This window comes from Morus notabilis, unplaced genomic scaffold (assembly GCF_000414095.1).
Source record: "Morus notabilis unplaced genomic scaffold, ASM41409v2 Scaffold625, whole genome shotgun sequence".
Classification (NCBI taxonomy): domain Eukaryota; kingdom Viridiplantae; phylum Streptophyta; class Magnoliopsida; order Rosales; family Moraceae; genus Morus; species Morus notabilis.
This window is the reverse complement of record NW_010357688.1, coordinates 141,446-166,086: the sequence shown is the minus strand read 5'-3', so window position 1 is coordinate 166,086 and position 24,641 is coordinate 141,446. Positions and strand designations below refer to the sequence as shown.

At 34.4% G+C, this 24,641-nt stretch overlaps 4 protein-coding genes across 5 annotated transcripts in view; 1 reads left to right on the top strand and 3 right to left on the bottom strand.

Moving 5' to 3' along the window:
• Positions 1 to 1,816: 1,816 nt before the first annotated feature.
• Positions 1,817 to 2,678, top strand: LOC21403702 (multiprotein-bridging factor 1c). The gene has a single exon (XM_010090537.2). It carries the CDS (start codon positions 1,911 to 1,913, stop codon positions 2,352 to 2,354), a length of 444 nt encoding a protein of 147 aa, XP_010088839.1. The 5' UTR covers positions 1,817 to 1,910; the 3' UTR covers positions 2,355 to 2,678.
• Positions 2,679 to 3,496: 818 nt separating this feature from the next.
• Positions 3,497 to 8,413, bottom strand: LOC21403701 (aldehyde dehydrogenase family 2 member C4). The gene is made up of 9 exons (XM_010090536.2): positions 8,277 to 8,413; positions 7,430 to 7,572; positions 6,021 to 6,404; positions 5,257 to 5,346; positions 4,938 to 5,111; positions 4,671 to 4,808; positions 4,372 to 4,509; positions 4,189 to 4,250; positions 3,497 to 4,079 (listed from the first exon to the last, which is right to left on the bottom strand). Exons 1-9 carry the CDS (start codon positions 8,335 to 8,337, stop codon positions 3,806 to 3,808), a joined length of 1,464 nt encoding a protein of 487 aa, XP_010088838.2. The 5' UTR covers positions 8,338 to 8,413; the 3' UTR covers positions 3,497 to 3,805.
• A 5,299-nt stretch (positions 8,414 to 13,712) lies between these two features.
• Positions 13,713 to 18,777, bottom strand: LOC21403699 (aldehyde dehydrogenase family 2 member C4). Its single transcript, XM_010090534.2, has 9 exons — positions 18,495 to 18,777; positions 17,679 to 17,821; positions 16,198 to 16,581; positions 15,704 to 15,793; positions 15,434 to 15,607; positions 15,181 to 15,318; positions 14,888 to 15,025; positions 14,520 to 14,581; positions 13,713 to 14,256 (listed from the first exon to the last, which is right to left on the bottom strand). Exons 1-9 carry the CDS (start codon positions 18,664 to 18,666, stop codon positions 13,983 to 13,985), a joined length of 1,575 nt encoding a protein of 524 aa, XP_010088836.2. The 5' UTR covers positions 18,667 to 18,777; the 3' UTR covers positions 13,713 to 13,982.
• A 2,120-nt stretch (positions 18,778 to 20,897) lies between these two features.
• The window catches only part of LOC112094039 (aldehyde dehydrogenase family 2 member C4-like), a 12,253-nt gene continuing 8,509 nt past the window's right edge, over positions 20,898 to 24,641 (bottom strand). Inside the window, exons 3-9 of one of the 2 annotated variants that reach the window (XM_024173970.1) lie at positions 22,843 to 23,310; positions 22,503 to 22,592; positions 22,235 to 22,408; positions 21,961 to 22,098; positions 21,642 to 21,779; positions 21,464 to 21,525; positions 20,898 to 21,370 (exon numbers count right to left, since the gene is read on the bottom strand). In XM_024173970.1, coding sequence (XP_024029738.1) covers positions 21,097 to 21,370; positions 21,464 to 21,525; positions 21,642 to 21,779; positions 21,961 to 22,098; positions 22,235 to 22,408; positions 22,503 to 22,592; positions 22,843 to 23,310 — 1,344 coding nt within the window. In that variant the 3' untranslated portion in view covers positions 20,898 to 21,096. The remainder of the gene's footprint in view (positions 21,371 to 21,463; positions 21,526 to 21,641; positions 21,780 to 21,960; positions 22,099 to 22,234; positions 22,409 to 22,502; positions 22,593 to 22,842; positions 23,311 to 24,641) is intronic. The other variant, XM_024173974.1, reaches the window with a different exon arrangement.

The window sequence follows — 24,641 nt, the reverse complement described above, 5'->3', positions numbered from 1 at the left end:
CAATTTTGGGTCCGATTTCGACATATTCTCAAGGGAAATGTATAGATCCAGTTTCAAATCAACAAATGGGGTCCAAAGAATAAAAAACCCCCAATTTTCATCAAGGTTTCACCAAATCCCATTCGGATTCCATTTGAAAACAAAATTTAAACCAAAAATCACCAAACTCGACTAAAACGAGTTCCACAAAGCTAAATCTGAAATTCTAAAGTAAGTTTCAAAGAGTTTTACATCGATCCAAGCTTTGATGTTGAAAACCTCTTGGAAACCTCCGTTTTTGGTTTAAATCCGGCCCTTGAGAAAGAAAACTTTGAGAGAGAGAGGGAGAGATGAACGGGAGAGGGGGAGAGAGAGAGAGCTCGAGGTAGAGAGAGAGAGTGTCGAGACAGAGAGAGAGGGAGAGTAACGTGAGGAAGGGAAAGGAAAAAAGGAAATAAGGAAAAAGAAAAAGGAGAAATAGAAGGAAAAGAAAATTAGAAAAAATAAATAAAATAAATAGGGGTGAAATTACAAATACTAAAATAAATTTAAAAGCTCATGATTAATTAAAAAAATCAATTTAGGCACACTAATAAACTACAATTATCATAATTAAACAAGTTTAATTCTGGAGGGCGTTACAGATGGTCATATCACTATGACTGCCTTATGGACGGTCATAATACTATGACCGGCCATTTTGACTCATATTGTTATAATTTGACTCATAGACCATGACTCATACTATTATGGCTGACTGGTCATAGTATTATGACCAGACATATAACACTATGAGTCATAATACTATGACTCCCAAGGTCAACTATGTCTTTCACGTGTTGGTCGTTACAATCAGTTTACATATCAGTTATAAACCATCCAAAATCTCAAATTGACGAAAGATATTTTCAATTCCCATCACATTAAGTTCAACCTAGTCATTTTTTTTTTAGTTTTATATACTAAGTCTCCTGAAAAATAAATTTAAAAAGATAAAAACAAAAGAAAGCAAACAAATTGTGTACCAACCTCGATTTGGTGCACAACCGGAGTATTAGCGACGGAGAAATGAGGGTGTAGGGAAGAAAGATACCGAGTAGATAGAGCGGCCAAACTTGAGAGAGAGAGAGAGAGAGAGAGTAGGCGGGAGAGAGTTGTGAGTCTCTTTGAGGTGTTTTTAAATGATAATTTTGACCTAAGTGGCATAAAAGTCATTTTACTTCATATTGCTGACATGACAATGCTAGTTGTGAAAGTACACAAAAGTAGTGTTAAAATTAATAATAATTTATTCATGAGTGCTATTATTGAAATTACTCTTTCACCAATTTGAGTTTTCAATTCTAATTTTGTTACAGTTAAAAGTTTTTATAAAAAATCACATCTAATTTCTTTTACTACAGTTAAAGACTCATATAAAATTATATATCTAACTCAAATTAAAAACTCAAATTTACAAACTGAATGAGGCTATAATTTCTTTTTTTTATTATTATTTGCTTTTGTTTTTACACTTCTTCTTTCCCATAAAAACTTTGGCTCAGGCGTTTGCATAATTACATGGAAGAGTAAAAATAGTATTTAGGTAAAATATTAGGGGTGTTTTGGGTATTATAATTATATCGAAAATAAAAATCTCATATTATGTTTGGGACCATATTGTGTTTGGGTTTAATAACACATCGCCACGTTGCAAACGATTAAAAGAGACTTTTCGCGCCTGTTCAAGCAATTACATATCAAAGCATCAGAGAACGTTCCAGATATTAAAGTCGGTCACAGAAGCGATAAAGAACTTTCCAGATTCTCCCTCCACTACATAAACCCCTTTTACCACCTTCGCCTTCGCATCGTTTCGCCATTCCAACTGATAATCTTCATTTCTCTCTCTAAAATTCACAAAGCTTTCTCTCTCTACTCCCGGCAACAACATGCCGAGCAGATATCCTGGAGCCATAACTCAGGACTGGGAGCCCGTCGTCGTCCACAAGTCGAAGCCGAAGGCGCAAGCCCTCCGCGATCCGAAGGCGGTGAACCAGGCACTCCGGTCCGGCGCGGGGGTCCAGACGGTCAAGAAGTTCGACGCCGGTTCCAACAAGAAATCCTCCGCCGCGGCGCCGGCCGTCAACGCGAAGAAGCTGGACGAGGGGACGGAGCCGGCGGCTATGGGCCGGGTGGCGCCGGAGTTGAGGCAGGTGATCCAGAAGGCGCGGCTGGAGAAGAAGATGAGCCAGGCCGATCTGGCCAAGCAGATCAACGAGCGGCCTCAGGTGGTCCAGGAGTACGAAAACGGCAAGGCCGTGCCGAACCAGGCCGTTCTGGCGAAGATGGAGAAGGTTCTTGTCGTCAAGCTCAGGGGAAAGATCGGGAAATGAGGGCTTTCCAACGGCGTCGTTTGATCCGGCTCGTGCCTCTAAAATAGGCATCGATCTCTGTTTTCTCGTGTCTGTAACTAGATTCTGATGGAATTTACGATTAGGTTGTAAAAAAGATGTCAAGATTTCGATCGAATCGGTTTGTACACTTTCTGAATGGGTTCTAATCAGTTTGATTTTAGATTTGGACTGCGATCTTGGTTGTTATCTTGACGAGAACTTGTGCTTATCATGTTCTCATTGTTTACTTCTCGAGCACTTTCTATTCTTGCTTGGTTATCAAGAAACTTTCAAGGAAAATATAAAGAAGATCAATCTTGAAAATCTCTGTAACGTTAATTAGATGAAAAACGCTCTTGCAATTGCAATACAAAAGCAGAGAGCCAGAGATTATGGGCTAGATGCCCTTTCGTTCGAAGTTTTCTTCTTTTACGTTCAATGAATAACGTTTGTCATTTGATCTCTGTAAGCGATGTGTCGTTTCTAAAGGTTATTCTATTATTGTCTGAAAGGAGATTGACGAAACGTCAAGTCGTTTGTTTTTCAAAAATTATACTTTGTCGTTTTGTGATGTCGTTTATTGTTTGAAAGACTGCTGTCGTCAGTTGGTTTATAAAAACAACCTACCCGTGGTTCACTATTTGGAGGATTGTGGTCGTTTAAGTTTAAAACGACATATAGCTAGAACATTAGAAGTTCAAATAGACAGTCCTCATGTCTAACAGACGACGTGACTTTTATGTAATGTTTTGCCGTAGTTGTTCTTTTTTTTTTTCCCCCTAAGAATGTAAGTTAAGATTTATTCACAATCCATAGAAACGAAATGTAAGATATAAAACTTGACGTTTACACAAAGTTCTACTGTCGTTTTTAGTGTAAAAACCGTTCTGAGCTGAAAAGGACATGATTTTAGAACTTACGTAGCTTGTATTGACAATATTTATGTCCAAAATGTGTAGAATTTGCAGTCGTTTACTCGTTTATGTTTATAAGGGCATGTCATGTGTTTTTGGAATTTACCGTCTGTTTTGAACTTTGTTCCTGCCTCTTCATCGCCTCTTCACAGTCCTATACATGACTTCCCAAAGTAAAATTTTGCATTAAATTATATATGTTTATAAGGACATGGAAATTGTGTTTGGAATAAAGGAGATTTCATTCGTTGGTTTTTCTCTTTTTAATTTGTCCAATACATTTGCATATCAAGCGTGCGGACGCAGAACGTGCTCAGTTTGTGTCATACACTATAATATAGCGAAAGATGAAAACAAACTTTGTCATTGTATACAAGCAAACCAGTCAAATTACACAAAGCAAGATATTAATTTACTCAACCCCGTTACTGGAATCAAGCATTTTATAAACCACACCAATATTGATCCTTCACATCACAAAAAGGCTCAGTATGTAAGTAGCAGTAGCTTGCTGCAGTATTGATGTCGCATAAAATTTCAAAGCCAAGGAGAATTGTAGATTGGAGTAACAACACTCTTAGTATGGAGATACTTGTGAAGGCCCTCCGAGCCATGATCCTTCCCAAAGCCGCTCATTTTGCAGCCACCAAAAGGGCAATCGTCACCGAAAGCAAAGTAACAATTGATCCATATGGTGCCGGCTCGGATTGACCTTGACACAGTGTTGGCCACATCCAAACTCTTTGTGACGATGCCTGCAGCGAGCCCATATCTCGTATTATTCGCACTCTTTATCGCCTCCTCAATAGTCCTATACATATGATTTCACAAAGTTTTTAGCGATCAGCTTAACAGCTATGTATGCAAGTGAAAATCCAGTTTATTAAAAAGGATAAGAGAAACGGGACTCTGGTTCTAACTTGAATTTCATGAGCGCCATAACAGGGCCAAATATTTCGTCTTTGACAATAAGCATGTCCTCCTGATCATTAAAGCGATGGATTATTGAAGATGAGAACAATCCCAAAATATTTATCATTATATTGATTAATGAGTTGCGATGTAAACTTCACACACGTATTTTATGCAAATTAACTACATACTTTAACATCGGTGAATATGGTTGGCTCAATGTAATATCCCTGCCTCTCTGCAGGCTTTCCCCCAGTTAACAAAGTGGCTCCTTCTCTCATTCCATGCTCAATGTATCTTAAAATTTTATCAAATTGCGCCTTGTCAATCTGCAACGCAACATCGATTATCTCACGAATTCCAAAGATTTGATTTTTTTCAAAAAATTTTATGGATAAGTTTATGGCTACAAGTACAAAATTGAAAACCAACATGTCCTTAAAAGTTAAAAAGTTTTAGCTTCTTGAATATCTTCATAATTAGTTCTAACCTGAGGTCCTTGACGAACTTGAGGATCAAAAGGGTCCCCAATCGGCCAAGCTTTTGCCTTCTCAACTAATTTCTTCACAAACTCATCGTAAATCCCTTCTTGAACAAAAACACGAGAACCTGCCACACATATTTCTCCCTAAAACAAATTGATAATGAAAACTAGTGTGAATAATTGCCAACTGAACATGAGAATTCCAAAATATGAAAATGTTTTCAAACATATATATAGTTAACAAAAAAAAAAAAAAAAGCAAGCTGGCTTCACCTTGTTGTATAGGACCCCAAGAAGAGCAAGATCAGAAGCCATATCTATATCGGCGTCGTCGAAAATTAAGAGGGGTGACTTGCCTCCTAATTCTAGTGCAACTGGTTTCAAATTGCTTGTTGCCGCTGCTTTCATTATTTCACGCCCTACTTCTGTCGACCCAGTAAAACTCACCTAAAACAAGATTAATTAATTAAATCATAGCCAATATTAGTCACTACAATTACGCGTTATGTGTTGTTTATATATACTCATTGATCAAGTATCAACTCAATTTAGACATATTTCAAACAACAATTACATATATCAAATTATTTACCATATCAATGTCCATATGTGAGCTAATGGCAGCACCTGCAGTGGGTCCAAATCCAGTGATGACATTGAGCACTCCATCAGGGACCCCAGCCTAAAACCCATAAACAAAAGTTAGTAGTTATATAGACATCATACATGTACTGGTCCACTGGATTGACTAGATAAGTTTCCTTTTTTTTATTTATTTATTTTTTTCAAATAAGGTATGAGGCCTACGGCTCTCATTTTATACAAGAAAGAAAGCTATCAGGATTCGACCCTTGGTAGATACACGCATACTCAGCACACGGCCCTTGAACTCAGTGACAGAATCAGCCTTTTACTTTAGTGGAATTACATTAAATTTTTTTTAATAAATTATCTTAGTAGAGGCATATAAGAAAATATATTTATTTTAGTGGGGACATATATTATTTCAGTAAGGGCTTAAGTGTAAAATTTTAAAATTTTTAAAAGTAATATTTTTAAAAAAAAAATTTGAGTGAGGACGGTAACCCGTACTGAGCTGTACTTAAATCCGCCACTGCTTGAACCAGCCTCCAGTGGCATTAGGCGCTAGATACGTTTCGAAAGGCATGAAACTTGTGGTTTGTTTTTTTTTTTTTTTTTTTCCTAAACAAGACATAGAATTATAATTGGTGCCACCTACTCATGGTTTGTATTTATTAACATCATAAATTTAGTTACAAAAAACTATGAATGTTGTAAGTAATAATTTATGAATGTCCATACTAAAAAAAATATAATCAAAGCATAGGCACGTACCATCTTGGCGAGATGAGCATAATAGAGTGCTGAGAGTGGAGTTTGCTCGGCGGGTTTCATGACGACGGTGCACCCTGCGGCTAAGGCGGGGCTTGCCTTGATGAAAAACATGGTGCTTGGGAAATTCCAGGGAATGATGCTTCCTACAACCCCAATGGGTTCAAGCAATGTGTAGGCCTGAAACTCCCGCGACATTTTCAGCGTACGCCCGTGAATCTTATCGGCTGCACCGGCGTAGTAACGGAGACAACTGATCACGCCGGGTATGTCTATGGCTTTTCCGAGGCTAAACAATTTTCCGGCGTCGAGGCTATCAAGAGTGGCTAGCTCTTCAAGGTTCTCTTCAATTAAGTCTGCAAACTTCATCATGATTCTTGCCCTCTCCTAAGATATGTTCAACTAATTATGTTAGCACACTTAATTCCCACTTGAGCAAGCTTAATTACTTAGTATAAAATCATAATTAATTAATATATCTAACAACAGAGTTTAATAGAACCTTAAGTATTAAGGCAGTAACAAGGTACTTGTTATTCTTTTTTCTTTTTTTTTTTTTTCCCTTTTAACGCGGGATTGATGAAAGTTTTCTTCTAGACCCTGTCACATAATTTCTAACTATTTGATCTTGTTTATGGTTAGGGTAATACAAATATGAGTTTTAAGTCAGCAAAACTAGAAAGTAACAAACTTCATTTATTTTTTTCGTTTGCTTTTGTTGACTCTTTTTTTTTTTGGCATTCATCAAACTTGAGTTCTTGTTCTCCCGTTCACTTCGCTGATTCGAGTTTGTAATTCGAGTTGAGATATAATTTTATGTGAGAGCTTTTTACTGTAGTAAAAAAGTTAGATGTGACTGTTTCTGAGAGTTTTTTACTGTAGCAAAACTCGAATCGGCAAAATGAACGGGGCCTTAAAAATGTTTAGTTCTGTTATAGACACCACAGAGAGAAGATTGACACGTACACATTTCGTTTGCATTACGTATATGAATTTATTACCTGATAATAGTAAACGTCGGCAGACTTGTAATTTAAGCTATATATATATACATATATTAACTGCACTACGTACCTAAGATATATTATCAACTATATAAATATATATTTATAATTAATTATTTCTGCAACATTTCTTATATCTTTATTATCACTAAGTTGACTTTGGAAACGAGACGATATATATGACGATCATGATCAGCCCCCTGATAAGGACACCCGCTAAACAACAGAGAAACTTAAGACATAAAATATCTATCCGAATAATATGGAAATGAGAACTGTAAATACATAGAAAAGATAATATATTTATTCTATAAAACGAAACATAGCAATATATATACATACATACATATATCGACAAAATCAATAGAAAAATGAAGGAGAGGCTAATTAAGGTCGTTAAGCACATACAAAGCCGGACATGCGAGGCCATGGACCGTGGTCGAAGGCGGCACGGGCGGCTTTCACTGCCAAATCAACGTCTTCTTTGCCTCCTTCTGCAACCTTTGCTATCACCTCTCCATTCCTAGGATCTGTTGTCTCAATTGTTTTTCCTGTTTTGTTTTTTCACCCAAAAAAAAAAAAAAAAAAAAAACACATTTGTGTCGTATAAAAGAAGCGGTCTTGTTAATTATGTGATTAATATGATAACGTGAAAGAGTAAAGATAATTAAAAAAAAAAAGGAGGGTATTGACTAGGAATAGTTTGTCGTAAATTCACCAACTTAGAGGAAACCCACAATCAATTCTTCCCCTTTTTCCCACATTCTATCTTTACATTTTCTTTCCTACCAACGCATCCTAGCTAAATGACAACACATATCAAAGTAATATGAGATACAAGGATTAATATGTTTTTATATTTTATAACCAACAAACAGCTACAAAAATTTGATAGAAATATTATTGTGACTACTTTATTTCCCCCAAAGCAAAAACTCCCCTAATTAATATGTCGTTGTTCAGGGGTTGCATTTTGTACTTGTATCGTGAAACGCCATATAGGCTTCGTATGAGTAGATGATTAGAAGTGAAAAATTATAGTCTAAAAGAAGATTGTTGAAGCTCATTATGAAGGAATTACTAACAAGTTTTTTGCCTTGTGGTGTCAACTTAAAGAAAGAAAACTGCAGATACAAATGATATTACCAATACAAGAAATAAATGACGTATAACATATAACTTGGAGAACTACATATATATAGTGAAGAACAATATCAAAGGGGAAAAAGAAGAACAATGATAAATAGTACTTAACCTGAGACTGAGTCGACGAATTCTCCATTAATGAACAGCTTCGTGAATTTAATTGTTGGCATCTTCACAAACGGCTCAGTAGTGTCAATACTCCCCCTCTCTCTCTCTCTCTCTCTCTCTCTCTCTCTCTCTCTCTCTCTCTCTCTCTCTCTCTCTCTCTCTCTATCTATCTATATATATATATATCCCTATCTCTCTCCCCCTATTTATTTATCTATATCTCTCTCTGTTAATATATTTCCTCATAATATCTTAATACAACAAGCGGCTCTAATTGAAAGACAAAGACAATGACAATATTAAGTCAAACAAAAAAATAACATAGGTTATGAATAGTAGTTGTCCACTTCAATCAAAGTTATTATGCAACTCAGTTAAAGTTATTGTTCATGTTAAGATCTTATTGTATAAATAGTAACCGTAAATAGTAAGTACTAAGCAAATAATAACCGTGAATAGTGCTGAAAATTTTTCTATAAATAGAACTCTAAGACTCTTCATTTTATTTACCTTCGTAAGATTAATGAAACCCCCTCTCTCTAAAGTTTTTCTTCTTAATTTTGCTTTTTTTTTTTAATTTTCATAACACGTTATCAACAATAACATTCAATTTTTACTGTGATTGTCTATATTCATTAATTCAAAGAAATGAGGTTTTGATCCAGTTACAAGCATCTACTTTAAAGTTAAAAGAAAGTAGGTCCTAACCCTAGTCCTACAGGTTTCTACCCTTATTAATTCAAGTGAAAGATATGTAAATATACTTTATTATTTTATATTCATACAAAGAGGACTATGCCACCAATGTATCATAATTTTTATAATTTTGTCATTATACACCATTCGAAAGGTTTAACGAGTAGTTTGGCGTGTTTGTATTATCATAAATGAATGGCTATGCCGCCTGCATGTAATAATTTCTCATTGCACTTTCTGCATGCATATTACTATTCTCATCTATTTATTTTTCTACATCATTTGAGATATACAATTGTAATTTTTCTTCCACTTCTAATGGTAATATAATAGATTTTTACATCACTATTAACGGCTGTATTTACTCTATAAATTGTGATTTTTCTTAACCCATACAATTCACTTCTCATCTTCTCTTTCCCCTTCTTAATATTTTTATCTTTCACTTCTCATATTCTCTTCACGATTCTTAATATAATCTTCACAATATGACGAATATGGTGATGATGTTTGTTATTTTAATAGTCATTTTCTATATTTTTACTTTTTTTTTATTGGAGATCATTCTCCACACGATTTTCAGTTTTTCCTTACAAAACTCATACTTGTAATATTTTCCCTTTTATTTATTGCTATTATGATTAACATGTAATTTTAATTATACTCTCTATTGTAATAATAATATTGTGATTCTTATTATATCGATGTTCTATTATAGTTATCACCATGTCGAATCTTGCCAAACTTGAATTCGTTGCACTCGACACACGGTAAAGAATTATGTCTTGGATCATTGATGTAGAAATGCATCTAGAGTCAATGAGTCTAACCGATACCATTAAAAAAATAATAACAAGTCACCACAAGAAAATGTGAAAGCGATGATTTTCCTTTGTAAACATGTTGATGAAGGCTTGAAATGTGAATATCTCACGGTTAAAGATCCACTTGTCCTTTGAAAAAGTATGAAGGAGAGATACGACCACCAGAAAAAAGTCGTACTTCTGGCCACTCGCAATGAGTGGAACAATTTGCGTTTCCAGGATTTTAAGAAAGTCAATGACTACAACTCTGTCATGTTTAGAATTGTTTCAAAACTGAAATTTTGTGGAGTAAATATCACAGATGGTGAAATGCTAGAGAAAACCTACTCCACTTTCCATGCATCTCACATTACCTTGCAACAACAATACCGATAAGGTTTTATCCCACTGAATTTTCCTGATAAGGTTTTTAACGAGGCAGCATAAACACATATAGATAAATAATGTACTATTTTTCCCTTTGTTATGGTTTTTATCCCACTGAGTTTTTCTTATCAAGGTTTTTAATGAGACATCATGAATGGTGGATATCTAGAAAGGAGTTTATGAATAGTAGCTATTCATCTTAGTCAAAGTTACCATACAAATCAGTTAAAATCACTGTTCATATCAGAATCTTACTGTGCAAATAATAACCATAAATAGCAAGTACTATATAAATAGTAACTGTGACTAATGCTGAAAATTTTTCTATAAATAAAACTCTAAAACTCTTCATTTTATATACCTTCACAAGATTAATAAAACTCTCCCTAGTTTATTTCTCTAAATTTTTTCTTTTTAGTTTTACATTTTCTTAGTTTTCATAATAACATATACATCTTTATGGGACTTTTTCCGTGGTCAACTTTAATATTTTGAATCGCATAATAACATATACATCCTTATGGGACTTTTTCCGTGGTCAACTTTAATATTTTGAATCGCATATAACTGGACAGATCATACAAATATTGTATGAAACAGATTTTTGATGTTTACGTACTGTATGCATACTTTGACAAACAAACAATCGATTAAAAAGTCCATATTGCACTTCTCATCTTCTCTTTTATTCAATTCCCAGCTCATAGTTTTACTTAATTAGTTCATTTTTATTATTAAATACAATTAAAAACCACCCACGTTATCACATGATTTTGATTGGTCTAATATAAAGAGATATTATATGTTTTTTTTTCCCCTTATTATAAGTAGTATCAATCTGGAAGCCCTTTGTCAATGCAATTAAATTAACAACATCACTAATGTAGTAGTATGTTTGTACCTCACGTAACAAAATGTGAAACTACCATTCAAATGTGATCAAAAACCGTATTCATCTCATAAAAATAAATTCTTATCACTTATAAAATAGCGAGTCCCACTAAGTTGAGTCCCACCTACTTATTTAATGGGACTTACCGTGAATAAGTAGTTGAGTTTTAACCCCAATAAAAATACTCTAATGTTATTATTAACTGTCCTTTTTTAAGGGTAAATCTTGTTTTAGTTCACTTTATCCAAATATATTAATTGAAGACCTCCACACATTGTCACATGAATCATGATATTTATTTATTTATTCCTGAAAGGAATATGAATTATGATTTTAATCGGAAAAAATTACAGAATTTATCTTTAAGAATGCATGAGTCTAGTCTTTTATCTTTTAGTATTAATTAATATATTTTTATTAGTGTAATTATTTAACTAAAAAAATTATAAATCAAGAGTAAATAGTAAAAATTTTAATGTAAACACTTTTAAAAAGTATTTATCAAGATTACTTTTTTAATTATTCTGTTAGAAAGGAAATTATTATGATTTTTTCTTTCTATATTATAAGTCGCATCAATCCGGAAGCCGTTGTTGACTTGTTCAATAAGAGACTCAGGAGATCACAAAAAATTAATGCAATTAAATTAAGGGATAAAGAGGGAAATAGACTAAGACTTGAGATGAATTAAAATTAATAGGCTAATAGTTTACACAAGTTAATAAATAGGCCAAATTACTGTTTTTGTCCATAACTTGTCTCGTTATGAACAATAACTTAACAAGTTATTATCTATAAATCACGGTTTTTATCCATAACTTGTCTGGTTATGAATCATAACTTGATAAGTTTGTCCATAACTTATCTGGTTATGAACCATAACTTGACAAGTTATGACCTATTAATTTTTATAACTAAAAGTTAGCCTATATACTTCCTTAACCTTTTCATATTGACCTATTTTTTACTATTTTCGTTAAATTAAAAACATCACAGAGCAATATGTTTGTACCAAACGCAGCAAATGTCGAACTAAACGGGCTAGTCCAATATTATATATGATCATGTGCAAAACAGAGATTACGTATTATTCGGTTCTTTTTTCACAATCCACATGTAATTGTTATATACAAAAAAATAAAAAAAAAATAAAAACATAGAAAAGAAACCAGATATATCTACGCAAAGCTTTCAAAAAAACGTTTATAATAAACCATTTTCCATCACGTCTCTCTCTAATCTCTACAGATACTCTCAATAATGCCGTATTGCTGCTGAAACAAACCTTTTGCTGACTTTCTCGGATAGTTATATACAAAAAAAAAAAAAAAAAAAAAAAAACATAGAAAAAAAACCAAACCAGATATATCTACACAAAGCTTTCAAAAAAACGTTTATAATAAACCATTTTCCATCACGTCTCTCTCTAATCTCTACAGATACTCTCAATAATGCCATATTGCTGCTGAAACAAACCTTTTGCTGACTTTCTCGGATAGTTATATAAAAAAAAAAAAAAAAAAAAAAATAAAAACATAGAAAAGAAACCAGATATATCGCTACACAATGCTTTCAAAAAAACGTTTATAATAAACCATTTTCCATCACGTCTCTCTCTAATCTCTACAGATGCTTTCAATAATGCCGAATTGCTGCTGAAACAAACCTTTTGCTGACTTTCTCGGATAGTTACACCTAAGCCCACGTGTAATAAAACTGTTCATAATTAAGCCCCCCGTGGCCTAGCTAGCTAACTAGCTGCTACTACATTTGTATAGTCCGCCATTTGACTTTAGCCCACAGGACAGCCCCTATTTCTTATTAAGCAGTTTATGATAAATTTTCAAACAACCACATTTCTACGGTCAATGGTTTTAATTTTGTTATAGTATTTTTCATCTTATAAAAAATTTGAATTTAAATTTTTTTTTTTTACTTAAACGAGTGAAGCAAACGGACCCTCAACAACGACAGAGACTTGCTTTATTCCAATCCCTATTAATTGATCCCCTCCAAATTTTCCTTAAATTAAAGAACCAATAAATGGGTGTCTTATGAATAAATGTCAACGATAACTTGGAGTTATATGACTGTAGCATCATTTAGCACAACATGTGCCGTCATTAAAGAAGTTTTAGTGCCGGGTTTTTTCAGCAAAGGCAAGACTAACAAAATTAGAGATGTCAAATGGTCCGGTCTGTCTCGCCTAATTTGTAATTTGCACCCATTAGTACCTTGTGTCTTCTTCGTGCTGATCCATTGAATGATCACGCCAATAATGTGTCGTGCCGTTTATGATTTATAGCATCAAACACGGTCCGCAACTTATTTATATTCACTTCGTGTCCTTAACGTAAGCCATTACTTTATCATGTCCAATAGAATTCATAAACAAACATGGAAAGGAATAAAAATACTATATTTTAAAAAAGCATATATATTATTGTGAAATTCTAATTTTTATCTGAGTTTTGGAGTGGCATTCTCTTGCTAGTATAATTTGATCTTTCCATACTAGTTTTTCCACACGAGAGTTTTTGGATGTGTAAAAGAAAAATTCTTGGTGTCACTTTATGTTAAGTTTTTGATTATTCTCTATGACAATATTGGTTATTTGTTTTGATCCAAAAAAAAAAAAATGTAGTATGCTAAGTGCAGAAAGAGAGTACAGACTCGGAGTTTTATTGCATATTCAATAATCTTGTAGTGCAGCCATGTAAGCAGTTTTGCGTAGTATACAAGCTTATTACCAGTCAAATATACAAAGCAAAACATCCAATTTTGACCCCTAATTATTCCCAATAACAAGGCAGAATTCTGCACACAAGAACTTGAATCTTTGTCACATATAGGAACAAACACAGGAAGGGGAAAAAAAGGAAAGGAACAAGGATAAAATGCCCTTTTGCTGTCCATCTATGTTATTAGCTTAAAGCCAAGGAGAGTTATAAATAGGTGTGATAACAGATTTGACTTGGAGATACTTGTGGAGGGCCTCCAAGCCAAGATCCCTCCCAATCCCGCTCATCTTATATCCGCCGAAAGGGCAATCCCTGTCCTCTTCCAAGTAGCAATTGATCCATATGGTGCCGGCACGGATTGATCTCGAGACAGTGTTGGCCACATTCAAGTCCTTTGTCACAATCCCTGCTGCTAGCCCGTATGTAGTATCGTTTGCTCTGCGTATCGCCTCCTCCATAGTCCTATAAGTGAAATGGTTATTGGTTTTATGCTAAGTGGGATTGATTTAGATTCTTGGTTTAGAACAGAGGTTGATTTTGGTTTCTTATTTTTCTCTCCAGAGATCAAATGCTATTTCCTGTAAGTGAAATGGTTATTGGTTTTATGCTTAAGTGGGATTGAATTAGATTCTTGGTTTAGAACAGAGGTTGATTTTGATTTCTTATTTTTCTCTCCAGAGATCAAATGTTATTGAAAAGGACGAAACGGAACATCTTTTACTCACTTGAACTTCATGAGCACCACAACAGGTCCAAATATTTCGTTCTTTACAATCAACATGTCCTCCTAATCAAGAAATGTATTGAATATGTTATAAAACAAAGAAGCAAAATCAAGGACATCATGTTTAACACTAATTATTCCACACATATATATATATATATATATATTGTAACTTATTAATTACTAAGTGCAGGTAATACACAGACATATATATATATATATATATATGACTAAAGATCGTATCTAATGAATTATGAGATGAAAGGATGTACAACAACAGCATAGTCATACATATATATATATATATATATGTATGTAGGTGCGCTTGTGCGCGTGTTAGAGCACTTTTGAACAAAGCTAAACCCGTACCTTAACGTCGGTGAATATGGTTGGCTCAATGTAATATCCTTTGTCCCCTATTGGCTTACCACCGGTTAACAAAGTGGCGCCTTCTCTATTTCCATGCTCAATGTAGCTCAGAACTTTCTCAAACTGTACCTTGTCGACCTGCAATGCGTTTTCGTTTTAATATAACGACATTCATGGGGAATATTAGGCACAATTAGTAGAAGTTGAAGTGTGTTTCAACTTTGAAGCAGCAACTGACATCACTACTAATTTCGGGGTGCTGAAATTATTAATGAGCGTGGTCCAAGAAATACCTGGGGTCCATGGCAAACATTAGGGTCGAAAGGATCTCCAACAATCCAACCTTTTGCCTTCTCAACTAACTTCTTCACAAATTCATCATAAATCCCTTCTTGAACGTACAAACGAGAACCCGCCGTGCAAACTTCTCCCTAAAAGAATACAAAAGAAAAGGCAACAATCACTATTGCAAACTGAACATTTTCAGCCAAGTAAGAGCGCAAAATCATCAAAGGCCTACGAATTATAGAACATAGAGTGCTTTACCTTGTTAAAACTGAACCCGAAAAGAGCAAGGTCAGAAGCCATATCTATGTCAGCGTCATCAAAAATTAAGAGGGGTGACTTGCCTCCTAATTCTAGTACAACCGGTTTCAAATTGCTCGTTGCTGCTGCCTTCATTATTTCGCGCCCTACCTCTGTTGAGCCAGTAAAACTCACCTAAATCAGCAATTAAACCATTCCCAAAAGTTAAATACTCAATGTTATAGCTGATTTTGGACATGTTTCTTTGTTCAAATAAGGAAATTAGATTACCATGTCAATGTCCATGTGCGAGCTGATGGCGGCACCTGCAGTTGGTCCGAACCCGGTTATGACATTGAGCACTCCATCAGGTATACCAGCCTACTTAGCAAAACACAAACTCAAGAACTTAGAGCCGATAAAAACTTAGAAACTAAGAAATATATGTATTACCAAGTATTAAAATTTTCCGCTCCCAAACTAAAGTTGCGTTACACTTTTAGCCCTAAAACTGTAATATAAAACATTCATAGTCCTTAAATTATGTTTCGTGCTTTAAACATATGGCCGTTCCATCCTAAATATGAATGCAGTTCACCATGTGCCGTGATGAGCACATGGTGAATATTATGTCTAAAATTTGGAAGGAATCGGACAGAACCATGGAGAAGAAAAGTTTAGATACTGTGGATGTTACAAAATGCAGTACGAAGGCGAAAGTGTGACAAGCCTTGTAGTTTTGGGCATAGGTAAAACTAGACCTTTTGTCAAATGCATATACATACCAACTTAGCCAAATGAGCATAATAGAGAGCTGAAAGTGGAGTTTGCTCGGCGGGTTTGACGACCATGGTGCATCCTGCAGCCAAGGCAGGGCTTGTCTTTACGAAAAAACTGCTGCTTGGGAAATTCCAGGGAATGATGTGTCCCACAACCCCAATGGGTTCAAGCAATGTGTAGGCCTGAAGCGGGCGTGACATTTTTAGCACGTCGCCATGAATTTTATCGGCTGCACCAGCATAGTATCGGAGAGATTTTATTGCATCGGGTAATTCATAGTCCTTCAAAGAGCTAAACAATTTCCCAGCATCAAGGGTATCCAAAGTGGCCACTTCTTCAATGTTTTGTTCAACTAGGTCTGCAAACTTCATCATAATTCTTGCCCTTTCCTGATAATTGTTCAATAAAACAAGTGGGATTTTTAGTCACTTTATATTTCATTACTCATCTTAGCCCAAGTGTGGCTTGAGCAGAATGTGCCCTCAATTAAGATAAAAGCTGAAGATTTTTTTTTTAAAAACTTTTCTTTCAACTCTGAATTAGTAATAAATTGAATCACTAGGCATTCTTCTTACTGGCATTCTATGTATAATATATGAAAAAGTGAGGACGGTTTATTATGCAGTGCATAGCACTGTCTCATAATTCACTGTTCAAAATTTTGGTTAAGTTATTTTGCTTGCTGTGATTTTTTCCAACAAAAAAATCTAATAAATTTTTTTTATTTTAAAGAAATATACCTCATCATGTATCTAAATTTATGATATCAAGAATATTGAAAAAAAAAAACCAAGCTCCTCTTTCTTAAAAAAACGTTAAATATCCACTATGCAAAGAAAGCGCAATGAGGAATAGTTAAAAAAATGACTAATGAGCAACATTTTCAATAAATTACATTCATAATTAATGTTTAAAAGATGTCAACTCAGCGCAAAAGGATATATGAAGGAAACAAAGTATAGAAGCCACTTAAAACTAGCTCAAATGGTTAGTTTCGTGAGTGTGCGCCTGTGTACATTAAAATTTAAATCCCGACAGTACCGCGCAATAATGTATTCTTTTTTCCCTTTCCTTTTAACACCTTATTCACTAGAAAACTCCTTTTTTACCTGATGAGATAAGAGACATTAAGAGAATTCATATCATGATTTGAATCATGGTTTATGGTTCGCTATAGTATTTTTTCTCATAAAAAATACACGTAAATAAAAAATGATTCTAATATCATGAACCAAACGTCTTTTTAACCTTTTTTATTTAATAGTATTAAGTGTGCCTTTACATTTGAAAACATCATTTCGGTACTCCAAGACGAATCTTTGGGACATAATTTATGCGCATTGGCCAAGCTAAAAGAAATGTGTACTACCAAAAAAAAAGAAAAAAAGAAAAGAAGAATGCATTTATTTTCGCTAAATGAAAAATTGCGCGAAACAAAAGATAACAAGAAGATAAGATAAAGAGTGAAGCAGAGAGTTATACATACAAAGCCAGACATGCGCGGCCAAGGACCATGGTCGAAAGCGGCACGTGCAACTCTCACGGCCAAATCAACATCTTCCTTATCTCCTTCTGCAATATTTGCTATTACCTCCCCATTCCTAGGATCTCTTGTCTCAAATGTTTTTCCTTTTTTTTTAACCATTAAAAAAAGAAAAAGAAAAAAGACAACAAGGTTGTATTTAAGTATCTATATATTCAAGTATATACGTACAAAAGATGACAACTAACCAGTTCATGAGAAGGGAGTTACGACAATCATACAATCTCTGTCGACTCGAAATTGCAATTCGTGGCTTGGAAAGTATTAGCTCCAAGAACAGGTTACGATTTTTTTTTAAACGTATTTTTGTTTTAGCCAATTCTCTCTGTAAACTATAAAAAGAGCGCGACATATGATTATAAAATATTTATATGGATAAAGCATTCGAGTGTACCACGTGAGCACCATGACATGACATGGTACAGACAATTTATTGCATAATTTCACTTTGTGTGAAAACTAAGTGTGATTAGGGGTACTTTAAAAAGTTCGAGTGTTTGGGTGGGCGAGTGTGTGATTTAAGGTCAAATCCTAGGAGTTTTGTTACTTCTAAACATAGTGGGAGCCACAGGTATAAAATAAAAAATAAAAAAATAAAAACTTTAAACTAAGATAAGAAGGAGGTTTAACAACAAAATCAAACGTGCATTAGTTTCAATATTGATGGAAATGGGAAGCAGTAGACTGATGAAAATTGAGAAATTAAAGAAACGATAACAGGACTTAATGAAGATAAGGATTTTAGTTGAGAAATTAAACCTGAAACTGAATCAACAAATTCTCCATTGATGAACAGCTTCGTGAATTTTATAGTCGGCATCTTCACGAAAGACTCACTAGTACCATGACTTCTCATCTCTCCTCTCTCTCTCTCTCTCTTTCTCTCTCTTTCTGATTCTTCTAGACTGTATAAACCACAACAGTCACACATCGCACTAGCAAAATATCCTTATCCTTTATCCTCCCGCGTTTCAAAAAAAAAAAAATGACGAAACACTTCGTCAAACTTTTTGTTTTGTTTGTTTTTTTTTATCTTTTTTTTTTCTTTTCCCTTTTCGCGTCTTGTATGATTTCTTTGTTTGTCATTTTTTGTTTATATGAAATGCTGCTATCACATCCCGGCATGTAGCCACATCAAGAGCTAACGACAAAGCCCACTTACACAAATGAAGCATTCCAATTGAAAGAAATAAAAACTGAAAGCATTCAAAAGAGAGAAATAAAATGACATCTAAAACATCAAGACAACACCAGTGATAGACTTGGACAAAATGTCAATGCTGATTCATGAGTCACTATGAATGGGAAGAGACCGCCAGGTTCCTAGCATCTTTCCAAGCTGCAGCTACGAAAATCCATAGAGCTAGCTCCTTGACCCCGCTGGTACGTCCTGGCCGCTTCCGAAGGTAGATGTGCTAGCATGAGCTTCTCTCTACTCAGAGATGTTGGAGAATTTGAGTGTAGAGGATGTTGGATATTTAAATCTTTATTTCACATTCCAGGAATCATCACACTAAATTATTCAGAAAATAAGTTAGAACAAATACATGTCTTTATTGGTGCAGCCTTAATCTTCAGTAAAAATCTCTAAGACAACGAGTACGTCGAGTTATTATCTTCCTCAGTCAAATTACCAGATTCTTAAATGGAGTGTTTTCTCTCTAGATAGGGAAGAAGGAAAAGGGCCGAATGATTTGACGTATTAGGGACCATAACCTAAGTTTCTTTATATATTGTCCCATTAGGCTCCCATTAAACCTAATTGGGTTAATATTGGGTATCCACTCATTTAGCCCATACACAGTTAGGAGACTATTGGGCTCTCCACAATTAGACCACTTAATGAGCCCAATTAATTAAATAACGTTAATATAATTGTTATAAATATGTGACCCATAATTATTATTAGGAAATATAATTTCCTAACAGAGGATGCAAAGAAAACAAACAGTTTTTGAGTTTGAGGCGTATAGAAATACTTTTCTTAAAGGTTTTATTTGAACCCACTTTTTAAAGTTTGTTAATGAGTTTCTATTGCAAATCCCAAGATACAACAAACTATTGAACACAATATCTAACAATAATATTGTGTTCTATAACATAAATTAAATCTGTAAATTTTCTGGAGACAATAAAAAGTCAGAGGTGCCATTTCATGAATGAACACATCCTCTTCAAACATCACAACCATTCACATAAAAGTACCTCTTGAATGTAGAGGTATCTCTTCATGTAATAATGCATATATTACAATAGATATGTCTATTGCTAATAGGTATTCATAAATGTATGAAAACATATCATTAATGGTTGCAATAATTCGGCACAATTCAAATCACATGCGTTAAAACAGCACAAAATCAGTACTGGATGCTGCGGCAGGACTTTCCGGGCGCTGCAGCGCCAAAACCAGAGCAATTTGCTCGAATCAGCATTTCAAAATGCGCTGGCACTGTTGGCCAGGCGCTGCAGCGCCCTCAAACTGCTGCTGCAGCGCATCTGGCAACAGCAAAATGTGCCAGAGATGCAGCCATGGGATGCAGCACGCGTTTGCCCCCCACAGCCATAGTAATCGATGTGGTGCTTCTCAACGACCCCGGATTTATGTGATTTAAATTGAGAGGCATATTACAATCTCTCTAATAAGAGGTTCATAATAAGGTACAGACTTCCATCTTTATAAATGTTCTCTGTAAGCGAGAAAGACCACTCGATCGATCAAAGAGTCACCTCAGCATCCACAAGAATGCCATCATGCAGCTTCCTATTCCTTTGTTTCCAAATCCAATCACTTGACCTGACCACCTTTCATACAGCTTGACACACCTCCACAAATAAACATTGAATATAATACAAATAATTAATTTTTAACAAAAAAGCATATTATTAGAAAGTACTAATTTTTATATGTGAGTTTTGTCGTAGTATTGTCTTGTTAGTCTAATTTGATCTTATAGGTCCGTACTGGTTTTTTCACATGATGGATTTTTGACCATGTCAAAAAAAAAAAAAAAAAAAACAGGCGTCGCTTATATTTATGTTTGATTATTTTCTATGACAATATTGGTTATTTGATTTGGTCCAAAGAATTTAGTATGCAAACTGCAGAAAGAAATTACAGACTAAAAGTTTTATTGCATATTCAACAATCTTTAGTGCAGCCATGTAAGCAGTTTTGCATAGTATACAAGCTTAGTACCAGACAAATATACAAAGCAAAATCAAAGTTTACCCTTATTCCCTATAACATTTAAGCCTTCAGCACACCCGTGCATTTTTTTTTTTCCATATATGAACAAACAGAGGGGAAAAATGAAAGGAACAAGAATAAAATAAATTCGCTGTCCATCGATGTATTAGCTCAGAGCCAAGGAGAGTTATATATAGGAGTTATAACAGATTTCACTTGGAGATACTTGTGGAGGGCCTCCAAGCCGAGATCTTTCCCAAACCCGCTCATCTTATATCCGCCAAAAGGGCAATCCCTTTCTAATGCAGAGTAGCAATTGATCCATATGGTGCCGGCACGGATTGATCTTGAAGCAGTGTTGGCCACATTCAAGTCCTTTGTGACAACACCTGCTGCTAGTCCGTATTTCGTGTCGTTTGCTCTCTGTATCGCCTCCTCGATAGTCCTATACGTGAAATGGAGATCTCTTTTATGCTAAGTGGGATCGGATTAATTTTGGTTTCTTATTTTTGATCAAATGAGATCAAACTGTACTTACTTGAACTTCATGAGCACCACAACAGGACCAAATATTTCATCCTTTACAATCAACATGTCTTCCTGATCAGGAAATGTGATGAATGTGTTATGAAACATAGAAGCAAAATTAAAGACATCATGTTTGACACTAATTATTCCATATATATGAGCACTTTTGAGCAAAGCTGAACTTGTACCTTAACATCAGTGAATATGGTTGGCTCAATGTAGTAACCCTTGTTACCTACTGGCTTACCACCGGTTAACAAAGTGGCGCCTTCTCTTTTTCCATGCTCAATATAGCTCAGGATTTTCTCAAACTGCACCTTGTCAACCTGCAATGCGTCTTCGTTTGAATGTATCAACATTTTATGGGGATTTTTGCTACAATTACTAAAAGTTGAATCTTTTATTTTTTTATTTTTACAGCAAGTGACAGCATTAGTAATTTCATAGTGTTGAAATTATTAATGCATGAGTGTAATGCTTTTCTTCTATATAGGTTGGTAAAATTACCTGGGGTCCGTGGCGAACATTAGGGTCAAAAGGATCTCCAACAGTCCATGCTTTTGCCTTCGCGACTAATTTCTTCACAAATTCATCATAAATCCCTTCTTGAACATACAAACGAGAACCCGCCGTGCACACTTCTCCCTGAAAAAAAAATACAAAAGAAAACCAAAACATAACTATTGCAAACCAGACAACTTCAGCCAAGTAAGAGTTCAAAATGAAAGGTTTGCTCATCAGTGTTTGAACGAAATGAATTGTAGACCATAGAGTTCTTCACCTTGTTAAAACAGAACCCGAGAAGAGCGAGCTCAGAGGCCATATCAATATCAGCATCGTCAAAAATTAAGATAGGCGACTTGCCTCCTAATTCTAGTGCAACTGGTTTCAAATTGCTCATTGCTGCTGCCTTCATGATTTCGCGCCCTACCTCTGTTGAACCAGTAAAACTAACCTAAACCAAAAATTAAACCATGCCCAAGAGCCAAATACTAAATGTTATAACTGAGTTTGAACATTTTCTTTTTCAAACAGAGAAATTAGATTACCATGTCAATGTCCATATGCGAGCTGATGGCAGCACCCGCAGTTGGTCCAAACCCGGTTATGACATTGAGCACTCCATCAGGTATGCCAGCCTAATTAGCAAAATACAAAGTAAATATTTTAGAACAAACAAAATCTTAAAAAACTAAGAAAAAATTGTATTGACAAGGGATTTCTACTCCCGAAGTATCAGCTGTGTGACACTTTTCACCTTCAAACTGTAATGTAAAATATATTGTAGTACTTTTTATTATGCTTCATACTTCAAATTAGCGGTTGCGTCTAAAATTTTGAAGGAATGGTATCGAACCAAGAAAAAAGTTTAGAAACTGCGGGTGTTACAAAATGGTCTTCAAGCAAAAGTGTGACAAGCCTTGTAGTTGGGGCATAGGTAAAAATAACCCCATTTGTCATATGCATAGATACCAGCTTAGCCAAATGAGCATAATAGAGAGCGGAGAGTGGAGTTTGCTCGGCAGGTTTGACGACCATGGTGCATCCTGCGGCCAAGGCGGGGCTTGTCTTTGTGAAAAAAATGCTGCTCGGGAAATTCCAGGGAATGATGTGTCCTACAACCCCAATGGGTTCGAGCAATGTGTAGGCCTGAAGCGGGCGTGACATTTTCAGCACCTCACCGTGGATTTTATCGGCTGCACCGGCATAGTACCGGAGAAATTTCGCTGTCCCGGGTATTTCAAAGTTCTTTAATGAACTAAACAATTTCCCAGCATCAAGGGTATCCAGAGTGGCTAGTTCTTCAATGTTTTGATCGATTAGGTCTGCAAACTTCATCATAATCCTTGCCCTTTCCTGATCATTGTTCAATAAACAGTTGGAGATTTTTAGTCCCTTAACATGAGCAGAATGTAGCCTCCGTTTAGGATACACATTCATAAGTTTAATTTTTTAGATCTTCCACTCCAAATAAAGCTTAATTTTGTTTTCAATTTCCTTGCAACTTTGAATTAGAAAGAAATTGAATCGGTTGTACCATTTATCATGCAATGAAGAAAATAATATACAGACGAATCACCTATTATCCCGACAAGTAATATTTAAAAAAGAAAAGGTAAAATAAAAGATGAAAACAAGTGCCATGGACAGCCATTAGAACCAATACTTAATAATAAAAATATTACTTTACTTCCATACGATTATTATGGATCCTTTTTCCCTTTCCTTTTTTTTTTTTTAAATCTTGCTTAGAATCGTCACGGAACTTTACTTAGAAAACACGTAATTGAAGGATATGATATTTTTGTTCAAGGTGTGTATATACTTAAATCATCACCACCGTAGGACCGTTAGCCTTAATTTTGTAGTTAGCAAATTTTTAGGGCACAATTTTGTTTTTTAATACCATACGAGATCAAACCTAACCCGTTCTAAACATTGGCGCTTTAGAGTAACAGTATATATAAAAACACACAAAGATAGCATCAATCATTTTCTCCAATAGTATACTGACCATTGGCTCTTTATAAGAACAAATACACACACATATATATATATATATATGAAAATATGTAAAGATAACATCAATCATTTTCTGAAATAACTTCGTACAACGGGCTAAAGCTTAGTTTGGTATTACTTTTTCCTTCTAAAATCAGCTTCTGCTTATAGCAGAAGTTGATTTTAGTGTTTGGTAAATCTCTTTAAAAGTGCTTTTTGAAGAATTTTTTAAGAATATACATCCAAAATTATAAGCAGCCTAAAGACAACTTCAGCTTTTAGATTGTGCGGGAATCAATATAGTACAATAAATGAAACTTTTATAATACCCCTAATTAAATTTAAAATATACAATCTTTTCAATTTAAAATTCAGACTCATAATATAATATAATATAATAGGAATATTGTAACAAATAATATCAGAATTATATTAATAACTCTAATATTATTATTTTATCATATAATATGATATTATAATAACATTATAATTATTTTAATAATATGATATTGTAATTATTATTTTATAATATATTAAATATTATATTGTATTATTATATTTATTATATTAATAATATTACAATAATATTATTACATTAATATAATAATATTTATTATATTAATAATAATATAATAATTAATATAATTAAATATTAATATAATCTTATAATACTAATATTATTATGA